Consider the following 18,585-nt stretch of genomic DNA (forward strand, 5'->3'; position numbering starts at 1 on the left):
CAGCAATCTAAACAGGGCCTTAGATCCCTGTCTAATCGAACAGCATATGGTTGAAGCAGGGATTAGTTACAGACAAAAAAAAATTGTTATAGGGTGGGAACGAGTGACAGGCACGGTTTCACTCGTTCCAGGACTGGAAGAAATCCTGGCCGCCAACCGTTCCCAAGTGTGTCGACCGACGGATTAGACCAGGCGCAAGTAGTTCAATCAATCTCATGTAGTAGTATTCGATATATATTAAATATAAATAAACCACCAAGAAAATGATCTACCGCCGTCAAATGCGGCCACCACAAAGTAACCACTAAGCTTCCCCTAGAATTTCTAGGAATATCCTCCGGAGAGCGACAAGTAACCACACAACAACTCGCCTACGAAGAATCCAAAATTAATTAATATATAAGAGCCTTCTTAAACCTAATAATTATCTAAATTTTAATTTCTAGAGTTATTTCAATAAAAGATTTGCTCTATATTTCTCCGCCCTTCAAAGCAACTTCCTTATATCTTACCTGCCATTTTGGAGTCCCATTTCCGTTCTTTATCTTCAGGAGGAATGTTCGCTGGCATCGCTGCTGACCAGGTGTCTGTCGTTGCGTTGTTTTTAATTCGGTCCAAGTGATTAAGTGGCCCATCAGGAGTATCGGCCCAGCTATCCTCATGCGACTCGGTCCGATTCCGGTGCCGTTCGCAGGCACGCAGGTAAGGATGAAAACGGTTGGAAACGGTCGAAAAACTTCTAAATTGTTTTCTATTTTTATATTTAAAATACGAAAACGAAAACGAAAACGGTAAAATCGGACACGAAAACGAACGCGAACTTACGAAATATTAAGAATTTCGAAAACGAACCAATTCGAGCGGATTTATGTCGAATACGGTCGATATACGAAAACTCAATACGAAACACCGATATGTAGTACTAAGTGCATAACTAAGTATATACACGATCAAGTTTAAGTGCATATAATAATTAAAAAGTGCATGATTCTTGGTCTTAGGTATTTAATACAATAGCCCACACATAAATAAGAACAAGTAATTAATAGCTAGCAGGAACATAGCTAGCCACTAGTAGAAAGAACACAGATGCATAGTGAGTACTCTGTAATTAGGCTGTGTGACCATGCAATCGACTAAATTCGGTTTAAACCAAATTTTGAATTCGAAATATTTCAAATTAAAAGTAGAAAAGTAGAAAACGGTTGAAAAATATCTAAACCGTTTTCTACTTTTACATTTAAAATACGAAACATCTAAAATAGGAAAACGAAAACGGTAAAGTCGGACAAGAAAATACGAATTCGATCGGATCCAATATAGAAAGCGGTTCGGTTCGGTTCGGGATATTTCCGTTCCGTTTTCATCCTTAGGTACGGGTGTGTTCGGTGACTTTTGGTTTAGCTGGGCAATGTAGATTGTTTGGTTGGCTGGCCAGCCTACTTAGCTAGGTTTTAGGAAGCTAAAAGTTCCTTCCTAGCCAGACTTAGACTGAATTACCACCAGGTTGGTAATTTTTATAGAGACAGGTTACATTCGGTCTTCTTCGGGTTTCTCCTCACCGCCCCCAACTCCGCTCCGCCTCACCATCCCATCCCTCCTCCACCACCGCCGCTCTCCTCCACGCACGCCCTTTTTCCCCGCCGCCGCACACGACGCAAGCAGAGTCGAGCCGGAGGCGGCACTGTCGCCCCCAAACTCCCTCCCAACTTCGCCTTCTCCTCCCCCACATCCCATGGCGCCCGCCGCGCCTGTCACCGATGCCGAGAACTCCGACCGTCTCGCATCCCACGTGGCGGTGATGGTGGTGGGGGAGGCTCTGGATGTTCTCTCCCTCGCTCTCCCCACTGTCAAGCCCAATGGGGGGGGGCGCCCGCGCGACATAGAAGGTGGTGGAGGCCCTGGATCTCCCCTTCGCCGCCTCCTGCCCCCGCTCCGCTGGCGCTCCCGCCGCCGCCGCGAGCGTGCTGCACGGCCAGCCACAGCACCGCGGTGGGGAGGAGACGCCCGAGGACCGCCACCACCCAAGGGGTCATCGACGCCGATGACTCCGATTCCAACTCGGAGAGCTCGGAGTACGACGAGGAGCAGTAAGTGTCCCTGCCCCCACAGCACACGCCGTCGCACCACCACCACGTGCTGGTGCCGGTGGCACAGCAGCCCCAACCGTCGTCCTACTTTGCGGCGGTGAGGAGGAGGCAAACGACGGTGATCTCCATGCTCATCCTGCTCGAGGAAATGTTTGAAAGAGGGTAATCCTACCAATTGAGAGAAGAGGTAACTCTATCTCAACAAATCAAGCAACCAAACAAAGTCTAAGGCTAGCCAGACTGATATAGTACACGCAACCAAACAAGCAAGGATTGGCAAGCTAGGGACAGACTTGGACTAGTTAGGCTTAGTTTGGCTAGCCAGGCTTATCAAACACGTGTTCCTATTTGTTTCCTTTCTTATTATATTTATTTTTTCTTTTTCTTTTCATTTTATTTTCTTCTCTTTTTTATTTTATTATGTGACCTTTGATTCATCTTTTCACTTTTTTTATTTTTAACCTTTTTTATGTTTACCTAATTAATTTTTATTTGATTTTGTGTTTTCATGTTTTTTCTCTTTTCTTCTATTTACTTTTTTATTTTCATGTTTCATGTAGATTTTTTTCCATTTTGGTTTTCACTTTCTAGTTTTACTTTACTCTAATTATTTTTGTTTTAATCATTTTCCTGCTTTTGTTTTTTCTATTTGCTTTTATTATTTAAGTTCTTTATTTTTTTTATAATTAGCCTTTGTTATTTATGCTTTCATTTCTGTTTTTGTTATTTTATGCTATTTAATTACTCTAATAATTATATCTTTTACTCATTTTCAGATATGTGTGGATTTTCTATGATACTTTTTGTTTTGTTCTTTTATTTATTTCGCCATATTTATGTAATATATATATATATATATATATATGATGTTTTATGATATATTTTTGTCATATCTATGCAGTATACATGTCCATAGACTTTTGGGGCACTGTAGTGCATGTAATTATTTTTTTTATCACCTAGTTGCCGTGTGGTTCCCTGCCATTGTTGGGCGTATAGGCACAGAAGAGCACTACTAGAAAAATGATTCTAGAAGATAGGCTCTCTAATTAATGGAGGCGGGCACATCTAACGATTACATCCAGCTAGGCTATGAGCTTACTTGTATGTACAATTGCAGGCGGGGCGGGCTCTTAACGAGACCCGCACGTTCGCTCTGCAAAATTTTCTTTCGCGGCTGTAGCGGTCGAGCCGTATTTTTTTTTGGCCCAACATCTTTAGATCCGCGAAGCCCGTTGGCCAAGAGAAAAAAATCGTGAGAACCCGCAAGACCCGCAACTAACCCTATCTGTCTCACGACGCACCGTCGCTCTCCTCCCCTCGTCGGCTCGCCCTCAGTCTACGGAGATCTCACATACGGGCAACCGCAGCAGCCTCTGGTGGCGTCGGGCGTCACTCTCCTCCCCTCGCCCTTCCAGCTCGTCCTGGCCCTTACTTGTATAGTTGTATGCTTGTTTTTACTGGACCAGAGATCTCATACATAGTACATACATATCTGAAATACTATCTGGAATTAGGCCCCTTGTTTTTAAAGGCCGAAGTGCGGCCGCCCAGCTCGACCCCTCTCAAGGCCGGGCTTGGAAAGAATATGCCCAAAATATATTTGAGTAATGGTACATGCTTACAATAAAAGCATTGGTGGACCATATAAAAATTGAATTGTAGAGTGTTGCTTGCTACATCGAAATATCTGCCATGACAATTCCTTCTCCCAAGCTCCATCATCCCTACCTCTAACATATATTGTTTCAGCAACTCCAAATCCCTATCCTACGAAACACTCTAGGGAAACACATCCCCTAGGGTATTTTAAGACTTTCTCTATGGTTTTTTATCCTAAGAAAATAGGTGGATTCTAGTAGTAGATGGCCTTTTTATTTGTTAGTTATTGGTCTATTGTTGACTCTATGAGAAGTTTATGCAGGGACAAAGAATCCTCAGATTGAGACAAGGATGAGAAAAAATAGATCTGATAACATTTAGAAGGTTGAAAATAGAAACCTAACCCCCCATGAGAAATTCCACATTCTCATCTCTAATCGTCGGTCATCCAAACACTAGCACCAAGGGGTCATCCTATTCCATCTTCAATTATTCCTGCATCCAAACACATGTTAGGCTACATGCTATCAATAATTCCACTATATCTCTTATATTGTATTTTCTATAATCTTTATAACTAAAAATTATGGAGAGGATCCGTCTAGCACAACCGTGGTGAAGCCATAACTCCCGTCCCTTTTACTTTGTCATGATAGACTATACCATCAACTCAGGCCCCACTCACCCCTATATGCAAAATTATTTTAGCGAATTAAAAAAAAGTCATAACTCTTAAACCGAAGATATAAATTAAATTCTGATTGCACCATTAAATTTTTTATAACAAATCCTTTAAAACAAGATCACACATGGATATATTTAGATAAAATTTTATTAATAAATATTTATCTCTACAACTAAAAATTATAGAGATGACCCGTCCACAACTCACATCCCTTTGGTGGTCTTTTTACTGTACGATGACACGCTATCCCATCAACCTAGGCCCCACTCACCTATGCATGCAAAATTATTTTAGCAAATTAAAAAAGTCATAACTCCTAAACTAGAGATATAAATTAAATTCAGATTGCACCATTAAATTTCTTATAACAAATCCTACAAAACAAGATCACACATGAATACATTTAGATAAAATTTTATTAATGAATATTTATCTTATAAAGATAAAATATTTTCTTTTATTAAGTAGAGACAATATTCTAAGTTCAACAGACAATGTTCTGTCTTTGTAAAAAATGTTATCGATTTAGAAGAATAGTATTTTGGTTTTAGGTTTATGAAACTGATATTACAATATACATAAAAATACACAAATACATGACATAGATAAAAATAATAATAAAATCTAGAGCGAAAAGCATAAGAAAAGAATAAAACACAAAATATAGAAAAAATTCAAATAATGTCAAAGTGTTACTTTTCAAATATCGTAAATATATTTGTAGAACATTTACATAACTAAATACATCATATAACATCATTAAATATATTATAGAACATCACATCTATTATAGATTACATGTATACTAACTAAACACCAAAATAAAAATCATAGAACATCACATGTATACTACTTAAACATAACATAACACAACATAGAACACTAAATATATACTATATAAATATGACATATATATAAAAAATAAAAATAAAAAATTAAATTACTAAGAAGAAAAAATATAAAAACAAACATGATTAACAAATGATAAAAAGTGCAAAGAGCAAATAAAATAAATGAATAATTTAAATAACAATAAAAAGAAGATTAAAAGGAAATAAAATATAAAATAAGAATGAAGAAACATAGAAAACCTAAAAAGAAAAAAAAAGACAAACAAATAGAAGCAAGGAAGAACAATAAAAATAAAACCAAAAGAAAAACGAAAATAAAAGGTAAAATTGAAAAAAAAAGAATAAGAAAAGGACAGAAAATAAAATAAAATCGAAAAACAAAAACTGAAATGAAATGAAAAAGAAGAATATAGATAGAAAAAATAAAATAACAATGAAGGCCTTGTTTAGTTCCAAAATATTTTGAGCTAATGCAAAAATTTTTGCTATTTTGCATTTTGAAAGTAAACATGTCCAAAATATTTTGACACTAAACTTTTTGCAAAATTAAATAGGGACATTGGTCTTGTTTAGTTTCAATTTTTTTGTAAAATGGACATAGTAGCACTTTCGTTTGTATTTGACAAATATTATCCAATGTTTTAAATAGTGTGCTATTTTCGCGCTATAGCGCCGCTATAGCGGCCAAAATAAGTCGACGCGAAGCTATACCTCATTTTTACGCTATCGGCGCTATTGGCGCTATAGCGCGCTATAGCGCCGCTAAACTGAAATAGCGCTATAGCGCCGCTATTTGCGCGTTATAGCTGTTTATCTGCTAACAAGAAAAAAAGGCGGTTATGCACTTATTTGTTGTGCAGTGCTTATGCACTATGCAGTCATGCATTATGCTTATGAGTTATGTATTAAACTGTGAAACATCTATGATTTGTGATTTGTGATTGTGAAATATGATGGTTGTTTGAACTTGTTACTGTCTATTATATAGTTTGCCTGTTTCTAAATAAATAGCGCGCTATAGCACCGCTATAGCGTGGACTGTAGCGCCGCTATAGCGTTTGCTATAGCACAAATAGCGTCAGGAAGACACTATTTTCTATTGCCCACTATTTAAAACATTGATATTATCCAATAATGGAATAATTAGACTTAAAAGGTTTGTCTCGCAAATCTATACCTACTACTAAATTGTGAAAATTTCAGTCTGCCCCCAAAACTTTTTCTGCCTCCTTCCGTCTCGGTCCGACTCGCGCGCCGCTTCCTTTTTGTTCGGGGGTGGCTGGGTGGCGTCAACGCTCCTTCCGTCTCGGTCCGACCCGCGCGCCGCTTCCTTTTTGTTTGAGGTGCGGGTGGCTTCAATGCGGCCCTCCCGCGACGACGTCTGTTTTGGCGCTGGTGCGAGGTGGAAACGGCCGGGGGTGCTTCCGTAAAGGGAAGAGTTTCAACGCCTTTTTCGGGCTATCCCTGGCCCAGCGCCAAAGCGTGTTTTCGGGCAGGGCAGCGGCAGCCGGCAGCAGGGCAAGGAGCCAAGGCGAGATAGGCAAGCTGGCCGGCAGCACGTCGTGTCGCGGGGACATGGAGCGACATGGCGCCAGGCTGATCGCTGCGGCGCTTTGCGGCAGCCTTTGGGCCTTGGAGGAACGGAACAGAATTCTACTGGACGTGGCTGCTTTTCCATGTTCCCATGGGAACGTAACTTGTAGGTTGGTCAGCGAAAAGCGTCGGCAGCCAGAACGCTGCTGCAGGAGTGGCTTGCTTGTTGCCTGCTTGAAAAATCTCCGTTCCGAGAGGAGACAAGCCGATTAAACTTTAGCTAAATTTTCCCTAATTATTGTGAAAATTTCTGTCCGTCAATCTTCTCCAGAATCCGCCCCCTCTGCTTCTTCAACAATAAAAGAAGAAAAAAGACTAGAAGCTTTTTTAGGTTCCCAATATAAAATTTTCTGTACACATTAGAGAAATAAGGAAAGTACAGGAGCCTAGGTGCAAAGTATTTATTCTATTAATTTAATTTTTTTATTCTTTAAATCGACTAAAAATTGATAAATACATAGTAATTCATAGACTCCTTTCAACTAGAGAGTGTAAGGTGCCATTACGCCGTGAAATAAAAATCCTAAAAAGTCTAAGAGCATGTATATAAACTATATATGGACAAACTGTTTCAAAGTCAGTTTTAAAAGCTTAAAAATTGTCAAATGTAATACAAAGGATAAAACACAAATAAATATAATAAAGTGCTCGTTTTCTACAAATGTCTGTTTGCTCCCGTAGCAACGCACGGGCATATTTTGCTAGTTACATATAAAATATGCAATTAGTTATTTTTTATCTACATTTAATCCTCTATACATGTGCCGTAAGATTTGATGTGAAGGGAATATGAAAAGTTTTGTAATTTTTTTTAGTAAGTGAACACCAAAACTAAAAGATTTTAGTATTAGAATTTTGATGGGAGTCTCAAGATTTTGGGTTTTTGGTTTTTTTTAAAATACTTCATAAACTAAACAAGGCCGAAGAAATATGAACTAAGGCCTTGTTTAGTTCCGAAAATTTTTTAAATTTCGCTACTGTAGCATTTTTGTTTTTATTTGATAAATATTGTCCAATCATGAACGAACTAGGATCAAAAGATTCGTCTCGCGATTTACGGACAAACTGTGTAATTAGTTTTTATTTTCGTCTATATTTAATGTTTTATGTATGTGCCGCAAGGTTTGATGTGATGGGAAATCTTAAAAACTTTTTGGATTTCGGCTGAACTAAACAAGGCCTAGGTGGATTTTAAAACCTGGCGGAGACTGAAAACCCAATCCGATGTTTCAGGTTCTGGCCGCCACCCATCCATCCTGGCCGCACGCGCTCGGCACACGGTCCACATGGGTGAAGCAGAGTGACGGATGAGTGAAGCAGAGTGAGCAACGGGCCGTAGCCGAGCCCGCCATGGCGCCACCGCCGCTACCCCTCTTCTCCCCGTCCCCAAAGGCCCCGCCTCCGCCGCCATGGCTCCACGGGTCCTCCACCCAAAGCCGCGACTCCGCACCCCCGGTGCCTCCACCCCCCGCCGACGCAACTCCTCCCAAGCCCCGCACCCACAGCCCCAAATCGGCACCGGCAAAGAAAAACACCAAAACAACAGCCAAGCCCCTCACTGCCGGAGTCCCGGGGGGCCGCACACACCGAGCTGTCCTCGGCATCATCCGGCGCGTCCGCTCCCTCGAGCTCTCAGATGCTCCGAGTGCGAGTTCCGTCCACGACAGCAACGCCGGTGCCGCCGCCGCATTCCACCTTCCAATCGAGCCGTCCCCGCCGCGGGAACCAGGCCAAGAAGTGGTGGAGAAGGCGAAGCCGCGGGCGGTTCCGTGGGCGGCTGCTAGGGACGAGGGCCTCAAGGTCGCGCTGCGGCGGGAGAAGAAGCCGCGGAAGCCGACGCGCGCCGAGACCGAGCTGGAGACCGACGAGCTGGACCGGCTGCGGCGGTTGGCGCGCGGGATGGGCAGGTGGGCGCGGGCCAAGAAGGCCGGAGTCACCGACGAGGTGGTCGAGGAGATGCGAAGGGAATGGGCCAGTGGTGAAGAGCTCGCCGCAGTGCGTATCGTCGAGCCACTCCGCCGGTCCATGGACCGCGCCAGGGAGATTCTTGAGGTGAGTGAGAGCAATAGGCTTTTCTCGCTCAGGCCCTGTTCAGTTCCGATTTTTTTTTTGATAGGGTAGTTCTCTTGTTTTTATTTGATAATTATTGTTCAATCATGGAATAATTAGGCTAAAAAGATTCATCTCGTAAATTATAGTGCAATTAGTTTTTGTTTTCGTCTATATTTAATGTTTTTCCATGTGCTGTAAGATTCGATACAACGGAGAATCTTTAAAATTTTTTGGTTTTTGGGGTGAACAAAGGCCTCAATGTATTTTGTTCCTTGGGGTCTGATCCCCTGAGAATTGTATGCTCTCGGCATGATGATTTGGACCTTTTAGCACTTAGAGATTTGAATTTTGACCTTCAACTAAAGCAGCGCAGTGCAGCTAGTAAGTTGCAGTTTTGAACTTTTGATGCAATCTCTTGTTCGTGTGTTTTGCAACAACAAAAAAAAAAGAAAGAGGAGAGCTTAATTATATCAAAACAACATGATTACAAACTCTGGAGCTAAAGCCCCCGACACGCAGATCGTGATGCCAGTAGCAATAAAAACATCAGAGAGCTCTCTGCTACCAAACTGACATAGCTCATGAGCTTCCTCATTTGTGCTCCGGTGGCATTTGGAAACTCTGAATTTCTGGAAACGCTTAAGGACTTCCTTTGCTTCTTTGATAATGTGGCAAGTTACAGAACGATTTCTGCGTGGGTCCTTCAAAAGAGGCGTCCATTCCAGGAGGCGAGGTTATGTTTTAGACCCACCCAAGCAGCAATACATTCTGCTTCTTCAGCTGACCTGCAACGCTGATCGCTTGACCATGGAGACAACAAAACCTCGCCCACATGGTTCTTTGCAATGAAACCAAACCCGGCATGACCAGAGTGGGGATCAAAACCTGCATCCACATTTAGTATTATCCAGTCAGGGGGAGGTGGCGGACAAGGAACTTTTTCTTCTTTATCATTTTGAGCAGCAAGGAAGGACCCTGCATGCTCAGGGTAACAGATTGCTTTTCCTTTTCCTATGGCTGTGAACTTACTGTTTGGGTTCATCGGTGTGAGGTAGTTTTGTAGAAAATCAACCGAGGCAGATGTAAGGCTTTCACCATTCCCAAAGATGATATCATTTCTGAGATGCCAGACTCTCCAGAAAAGGAACATCAGATTGGCTCTTGTTTCTTTATTGACGCTATTGAGCAGGACACAACCAGTCAGGTCCTGTATAATAAAAAGAAGGCTCACCCGGAAGGTCCCAAATTTGTCGGAGGGCTCGTCGAAGAGCTTTCGTGCATCGGAGCATGGCATGGTATTCGGATTCTGGTTCCAATCCACAGATCGAACACGTGGCGTCCGGGATTAAATGACGTTACAGTCTGTTTGTTTGCACAGCTAGGCCATTTTGGGCCAACTTCCATGCGAAGACTTTTATGTTCTATGGCACTGGTGTTGTCCAGATCGCCTCAAAATTTCTCCTGTCAGTAGATGTGCTTGTGCTGCAGTCATTGGCATTCATCTCTGCTGCAAGTTTGTATGCGCTCCTAAAATAATCCACTTTTTTCAAAGTGCCAAGTGAGGATATGATCATCCTCATTTTCTGCAATCCTAATGCTGAGAATTTCTTCGGTTTCATGCTGAAAGAATATTTGCTTTATGAGGGCTTCATTCCAGCGTCATGGATTTTTGTGGATCAGGTCGGACACTCTCCGGATTCTGGTAGATTTTGCCGGTCGAGAAATATTTAGGGAGTTCGACCGTGGTATCCAATTGTCCCTCCAGATTTGGATGTTCTGGCCATTATTCACTCTCCAAATGGTGAGTAATTTGCTGGAAGCTAGTGTCCAGCAGATTTCCCTGAGGGAAATATTTTGCCTTAAGCAATCTTGCACATAGGCTATCAGGGAACTGTAGGAGGTGCCATGCTTGTTTAGCAAGAATAGCTTGGTTGAAGAGGGCAAGGTCAAGGAAGCCAATGCAACCTCTGAGCTTTGGTTTGGTAATTTTGTCCTAGGCAAGCCAATGAATTTTCCTTCTGTCGTGCTCATCTCCCCACCAAAAGTTCCTTATCAATTGCTCGAGTTCATCACAGAGACCTGCAGAGAATTTAAAGACACTCATAGCGTAAGTAGGGAGGTTCTGTAGGACAGATTTGACAAGAACCTCTTTTGCCCCACTTGAGAGGTATTTCTCTGACCAATCGTTTGCATGCTTGCTGAATCTTTCTTTTAAACTTCGGAATTTTCCTTCGTCCATTCTTCCTTCTGGAACTGGAAGACCAAGATATTTTTCATCCGCCTTTCTGTTTAGTGTTTCCCAACAGTGGTTGACTGTCTCAATGTTGTCCTCAGAGCAGTTTCGTCCAAATAGAACACTGCATTTGTTTTTGCTGATCAACTGACCTGTACTCTTTTCATACGTGCTCAGGATGTTTTTCACTAGTAGAGCTTGCTCTGCATTGGCTTCAACAAAAAGAACGCTATCATCAGCAAACAACAAGTGAGAGATCCCCGGTGCATTCCTGGAAATGTGTAGCTCTTTCAGCTGACCTGTAGAAATTTCTTTATTTAGTATAGTAGATAAACCATCTGCGACCAACAGGAAAATATACGGAGACAAAGGATCTCCTTGTCTAAGGCCTCGAGATGGTGTGAAAGAGTCGAGCATTTGACCATTGAGGAGAACTGACAACTTGACTGTTTTTACACATTCCATCACCCAACAAATCCATTTCCCATTAAAACCCAATTTTTCCATTGCCTTCTCAATGTAGTTTCAGTCAACTCTGTTGTAGGCTTTAGCCAAGTCCAATTTATAGGCGCAGAATTCCCCCTTTTGTCATTGCAGTGTGGCGGTGCAATAGTGTAATCATGGTCATTCTTGTGGTCTTGCCAGTTGTCACCATCTGAAACTTCAGATTTCCAATGCAGATTTAGTTAGTACTCCATCCCAAATTGTAAGTCATTCCAAGAATCTTGAAGAGTCAAAGCATCTCAAGTTTTGTCAGATAAATTCTTTCCGGCGGCGGTGAACTTGTTCACAATCGACGAGATGCAAACAAGAACAAAACACGACACAAGTAATTTTGGTGCTGTGCAAACCGCTACAGCTTTTCTCAATGTAGTTTTGACCTTTTTTATTATTATTTTTTTGAACGCAATGGCAGGAGCTCTGCCTTTCAATTAAGATAAGGAAAGAGAGTTTCTGTACAAGCAAGGACACTCAATAGGAGCGTTAAGGCCCCAAGAAACAGGAAAAGAGGGAAACACACTCCCCAAACAAGTGGAAAACAACACCTACACATAAGCGAATGCTCTCTTCCTTTGCTCTATATCCTCTTTTATTCTTGCGACCACTTGTGTTACTGTTGCTACAACATTGTTGAAAATTCTCCTGTTTCTCTCTTTCCAAATATTCCAGAAAGTGTAGATTATCACCCCGTTTAGTCTTCTGTATTCAGATTTGGGCACTTTACTTGCTGCCTCTTCCCACCACACTCTGATATGAATTGGGTCAATTTGGGGCTGTTGTTGCAGCTGAGTGAAGTTTTCCCAAGACAGGATTTGATCCCAAACTGCCTTAGCAAAAGGGCAACATAGACATAGATGGAGGCCAGTCTCCAAGGGACCGTTGCACAACACACAATGTTCCTGGTGTGGCCACCCTCTTTTTTGTAGGTTGTGCGCCGTTAGAATTTTATCTTGCACCAAAATCCAGGCGAAGATCTTGCATTTGTTCTCAGCTTGTATGAGTACTCAATTACTAATGTTGAATTCAAAAACTTACAATTTTCTTTGATGGATTATAATTTTTTTTTCAGATAAAAACAGGAGGATTAGTTGTGTGGACAAAAGGAGACATACATTTTGTCTATAAAGGAAGCAAATATCAGCAAAACGCAAAGCATAGTCACACTTTTGTAACTAATGTTCATAAAGGTTCTCTCGTAAAACAAAATGTTCGTGGTGAAGCAGATGATGCTTTTCAAGAAAATGATCAGAGCATTTGTGGCCAGAAGGATGAAGAACCTGTCAAGGGAACACTATACGAGAGGGAAGTCAATAGACTATTGGACACTTTGGGCCCTCGATTTGTTGATTGGTGGTGGGACACACCATTACCTGTGGATGCTGATCTCCTCCCAGAGTTCATTCCAGGCTTTAAGACTCCATTTAGGCAGTGCCCTCCTGGTGTGAGACCAACACTAGCTGATGAGGAGCTGACATACTTGCGCAAGCTTGCGCGCCCTTTGCCAACACATTTTGCCCTTGGTGAGTATGCTGTATGCATTTAGTTACCAAATGCACTTTCTGTTAAGTATACAAGTATACAACTAAAGTGTTCCTTTTGTTTGTGATTTGATACACACATTGAGTGATAAGCATCTTTGTTGTCTATATCCTTTCTGTCTTATACATACATCACCTTCTATGTGTTCAATACGTGTCATCCACTTCTGTTGTTTATATGGTTACCATCTTCGGGTTATATCGCATTAGCTTTACATTATGAACAAGACAATTGTAATTTTGTGTGTCATTGGCAGGTAGAAATACAAGATTGCAGGGTTTGGCTGCTGCTATACTGAAGCTTTGGGAGAAAAGCCTTATAGCAAAAATTGCAGTGAAAGTAGGTATCCAGAATACGAACAATGAACAAATGGCATGGAACCTGAAGGCAAGTATTATTCTCATGAAGTACTTTCTGACATTTATGTTATTGAAGTGCATTGTAGTCAATTCATTTGACTAGCAAAACCTAAAATGTTGTCAGTCACCTCCTTGGTAATTACAATGCTTGGTTTATCTTGATTACTACAGTTTAAAGTGCTAATTCCTGTTTTTATTCTATCATAGGCTAAACTAGTGACCTAGAGTATGGTAATGAATTGGACTAAACATGAATCCTTAGTTTCTTACTGCAAGTTTACATGGTTCTTAATCAGATATCCATGCCTTTCTGTTTGTATTGGTCCTTTATTTGTATTTTCTTGTGTAACACTGAAGCTCCTCAGTGCAGCATCTTACGGGAGGCACTGTGATATTGAGAAACAAGGATTTTGTTATTCTATATAGAGGCAAGGATTTTCTGCCTGGTGGAGTTGCTCAAACTGTTATTCAACGAGAAGCTCAGGTAGATGATGAACAGGTGAAGGAAGAGGAAGCTCGACTGAAAGCAGTTGACTCTCTTCAGATGGTTGGTGAATTATCATCTGATGAAGAAAGTTCTGTAGGAACTTTCAGGGAGTATAAGGATTTCCATGCTGACTTTGTGCATGCAAACACTGAAAAGTCCAACACCATGATTGAATTAGAGGCCGAGAAGTATAGATTGGAAAAGGAACTGAAAGATCATGAATGGAAGCTTTCCATTGTATGTGTTCATGTGAAGCATCTCCTGCTCTGATTTAAAGCCATTGACTTGTAATATTATTAGTTGTAGTCTAACACCATTATATTTTGCAGCTCAACAAGAAGATTGAAAGATCTAACCAGGCACTGGCAAAGCTTCGCAGTTCTTGGAGCCCTTCAGAGCAGTCTGCTGATAGAGAACTATTGACAGAAGAGGAAAAGATAATGTTCCGCCGGATTGGCCGCAAAATGGATGGGCTTGTTCTCCTAGGTACAGCTATCTATATATGCCCTTATTACTGTACCAGTTACCTACAATGCCCATTTTATCTTTCTCTGGTCACTGAATCTGCATACCATCTGTTTCCCAATACAGGAAGGCGTGGTATCTTTGATGGTGTAATTGAAGAGATTCATCAGCATTGGAAACATAAAGAGGTTGTGAAAGTAATTACAAAGCAGAATCAAGCCCGACAGATCATGTACACAGCGAATTTGCTTGAGGTTGAGACAGGTGGAATATTAATAGCAGTAGAAAAGCTCACAACCAGCCATGCCATAATACTTTACCGTGGGAAAAACTATCGCCGCCCAGCAAAATCATCATTTAGTAATCTCCTAACGAAAAGAGAAGCTCTCCGAAGATCACTTGAGGTCCAGCGGCGAGGGGTAAGAATCATCATATAATGTTTATCCACTAAAACTTCCATTTTGTTCTCTTGCTGGCAATTGGCAATCTCATGCCCTTTAATTGAATATTGCAGTCAATGAAATACTTTGTCCGGGAGAGACAGAAGTCCATTTCGGAATTGAAAAGGAGACTGGTCAGTAATATAATACTTGATATACTTTTGTAGCTAGAAATTTTTGCCCTGATGTTATTTTATTTTATTGCTACAGAGATATGTGACAAGGCAAATCAGGTATCGAACCCCATGATCATGAAGAAGTTGGATGCTTGGATAGCATGGTCAGTGAAGATATTTGCAAATTGCAGTAATGACTGTCAAGATTTTTTTTCTTATTATGGGATAGCCGTGTAAAACTGTAAAGCCGAAAATGAACAATTCTGAAGTGTACAGCTTATATAATTGTCTGTTGTACATATGTGCCACTTTACCCACATTTCATAAAAATAAGTGAAATTTCTCTGTTTTGGTGCAATTCGCCATTCCCTGTTATTGAGATGGCAGAACAAGCTTGGCCTGCTTCTTCACTTTTTGATTGAGAACATTCAACCATTTTGCTGTATGAAAGCACCATTGATGATGGCAAACAGAGAAGGCACACAGATTAATCATGCAACTTTATAGACAGTGGTTACGTGTTTGAAGTTTGGACAGAACAATATAGCCACAACAAGCTTAAATTCGCGTCATCGAACATTATGCCAGGACAGCAGAAAGAAACAAGTGCAGAGAGCACAGAATTGCGGAGGCAACCTGCACATGTCTAATGATGTCTCCTCGTCACGGCTGCTTAGAAGAGGAAGGGAAAGTGGGGAGCTTCTCTGCTTTGGCCTTGAGCTCCGGCTTGGGCCTCTGCGGCGCGTTCCTGGGGTTGGTGAACCAGGTGGTGTAGAGGAACTGCTTGTGCGGGCCGTCGTGGTCGCAGATGAGCCTCAGCTTCTGGCGCTCCCTCATCCACCGCAGCATGATCTTCATCTGCCTCTTGCTCGTCAGACCTCGAAGCCCGACATCCTGAGGATGAACGCATGAAAGCAAAGATTAATCTCAGCTGCTTGTTAGAGGAACGCATGCAAGGATACACCGCCGGAGTCCAGTCCGAACGAGGGGTCTTTGGAGAAGCATTCCGTCGAACAGTTTCCATTCATTCATGGATGTGACCGTGCTGCGCGAGATGCAGGCAGGGGTGGAGGATGCTCTTGTACCTTGACGTGGTCCCAGACGTCGGAGATGGTGAGCGGGCCGTGCTCCCGGACGACGTCGAAGATGGCGCGCGTGATGGACTGCGCCTGCTCCGGCGGCGTCGTCAGCTCGATCGGCGCCATCTTGGGCTTCCCTTTCTTGGCCGCCCACCGCGCCGCCGTCGCGAACATCGCCGGACGGTCTCCCTGCGCACGTGGTCCTCCCGAATCCTGATCTCACCAGCGCCCGCACGCACTTTCCACTGATGAGATCAGTGGCACGATTGAGAAGGCTAGCTCCTATATCCGTCTGTTTCTGGTCACACTGAATTGAGGACTCGTTTGAACCTGTTTAGATTTTGAGAATCTCACTGCACGCCATCCAAACAGGGGAGAGAGAACAGAAAAAGGACAGTAAAACAGGGGAGATAACAGAAAGGGTAGCAAGGACCTGTTTAAGAAAACTCTAGCTATGAAAACACAAATTTGGAGCACCAGTGGCCTCCCACCGTGAAGCTGATACACTTGTTTGGTTTACAGCTCAGCTCCAGTTCCAGGAAATGTAGGTTTTGGTAGGAATGACTACTTACCCTCGGAAAATGGAGGTACGATGCATTAGTGAAGGCAAGTAAAAATATAGAGTTGAATAAACATTGCAAGCACATAAGCAACATTGAGAGCCTAGGCAGTCCAGTCCACTGTCATCTATCAAGTATTAAATCTAGCATTGTGCTTTACACATAAATCGCACTTACTATCACCTAAACATGCAGTTCCTAGATAGGTCTTAACTGTCATAGGCCAAATTATGTTTTATATTCCTTATATGACAACAAGGGGTGTTTTACCAGCAAGACAAGAGAGGAAGGCTTCAAATAAAACCATGCATCAGTAGCTAGCTATTGCTTCCTCCAAGTCTCCAAATCTCCTCCTCCACATCTCACATACAGTTCTGAACCTCCACTGTTTAATATGTCAACAAATTCATATAACTCAAATTCGGATAGCAATATCTGTTCATTGCTTTTTTTTTTGTGAAGTTTCATGGTATGGTCAGATCAGAAACCTGTTTGTAGTGCATAGTTGCACTTGAATCATTGAACAGCCCTGCAGTTCAGTGGAGTCCAACCACAAGATTATGGCATCATAACTCATCAACACAGATCAATAAAGATTCAGTTTTCGACAACAACACACATCAACCACAGATTCAAACTTAAAGTAATTCATTTTGGCCATGTTCCTTGTGAGTAATTCATCGAACAGCCACAGGTCACTGCACAGCAAACAACCATGGCCAGAAAAAAATGCAATAGAACAGAAAGGGAGAGGGGTAGCCGTACCTGAGCTGATATAGGTGGTAACCAAGGTTTAAAATCTCCGGCTAAGGCTCTTAGCCGTTGTCCTCCGCAACAGCTAAGTGAAGCTATAGCTGGAGATAGCTGCAGCTAAGAGATTTAGCTGTTTTTTACCAAAAAAAAAATCAGGAAAAAAAACATGGAAATAATGGATCCATGATCATCAGATCATCAAACATAACAAAACAATGAATCCATCACCATCAGACATCAGTAAAACTAAGCATAGATTGAAGAAGCATAGATCTTTAATGGATTGTAGTGAATTTGAAACTTGCCATATTGCTCTGCCATAGTGTTTGCACTTGGAACTAGTGGAGGTGGTACTGGGAAGAACGGAAGGAGAACTAGAGTGGGGATTTTAGTGTCAACTTCATAGATGCCTCCGTCGTTGCTCGTAGCCGCGTCCACCACTGCTCTGTTGGATTTAATTAGGTTTGTCCAATTTTTATTCAGCAATTAAATCAATTAAAATTCCAAGATTAAAGTTAGTGTTATGTGTATTAAGTTGGATCCTTTATGTGGTGTAACTTATGGTTTGATAATGGTTAAGTGCATGATGACCATTATGTGATGATAAATCATGATTTAGTGGTTTATGGTTTCCGTTACTAGTAACAGACATTGAATTATCGGTTTCATAAGTTACTGGTAACGGACAATGACATGATGACCGCTAATTCTTCATACACCTGACCCTTTGCCTTCCTGTGTTGCTCCTCTTGTTTTGAGAGGATTGAGAACACAAAGATAAAACATCATCATATTGCTGTTGCGCTGCTATCTGTCATCTCCGTCCCGATTCCTACGCGCACAGAAATTGGGAGAGTAGGCCTCCGGAACGACTGCCGTCTTCGAGTTCATCTGCACGGGTGAAGGGCAGCAATCATGTTTTTGGGCAGTGTCGTTGGCGGCACGACTACTCGCATCATCATCTTCTTCCTGGTGGCGACGCACGTCATCGGGTTGATCAGCACTACAACACTCCTGCACGGCATCGAGCGGGACGACTACTCCTAGCGCAACCGACTCTGGTGCCGATGGGTATAATCTTATACTCTTCTTTCCAACAAGGTCTTGTGTTAGATTCTTGCTGGTTAGCCTTGCCTACATGATGTTCATGTTTAGAACACACAAGCACGTTTTCGATGTC

At 42.0% G+C, this 18,585-nt stretch overlaps 2 protein-coding genes across 3 annotated transcripts; one reads left to right on the forward strand and one right to left on the reverse strand.

The window, feature by feature from the left end:
* On the forward strand, window positions 8,051-15,371 carry LOC8069883 (chloroplastic group IIA intron splicing facilitator CRS1, chloroplastic). The gene is made up of 8 exons (XM_002444170.2): window positions 8,051-8,873; window positions 12,677-13,127; window positions 13,403-13,533; window positions 13,876-14,229; window positions 14,322-14,478; window positions 14,584-14,876; window positions 14,972-15,031; window positions 15,108-15,371. The coding sequence occupies exons 1-8, from the start codon at window positions 8,172-8,174 to the stop codon at window positions 15,144-15,146; spliced, it is 2,187 nt and encodes a 728-aa protein (XP_002444215.1). The 5' UTR covers window positions 8,051-8,171; the 3' UTR covers window positions 15,147-15,371.
* Window positions 15,497-17,521, reverse strand: LOC8069884. Of its 2 annotated transcripts, XM_021465051.1 has the most exons (3): window positions 16,526-17,521; window positions 16,099-16,422; window positions 15,497-15,907 (listed from the first exon to the last, which is right to left on the reverse strand). In XM_021465051.1, exons 2-3 carry the CDS (start codon window positions 16,264-16,266, stop codon window positions 15,677-15,679), a joined length of 399 nt encoding a protein of 132 aa, XP_021320726.1. In that variant the 5' UTR covers window positions 16,267-16,422; window positions 16,526-17,521; the 3' UTR covers window positions 15,497-15,676. The 2 variants fall into 2 exon arrangements, with proteins under 2 accessions (XP_021320726.1, XP_002445393.1); XM_002445348.2 differs by lacking the exon at window positions 16,526-17,521 and having other exon boundaries at window positions 16,099-16,515.

The sequence above is a fragment of the Sorghum bicolor genome, chromosome 7 (genome assembly GCF_000003195.3).
Source record: "Sorghum bicolor cultivar BTx623 chromosome 7, Sorghum_bicolor_NCBIv3, whole genome shotgun sequence".
NCBI classification, from domain to species: domain Eukaryota; kingdom Viridiplantae; phylum Streptophyta; class Magnoliopsida; order Poales; family Poaceae; genus Sorghum; species Sorghum bicolor.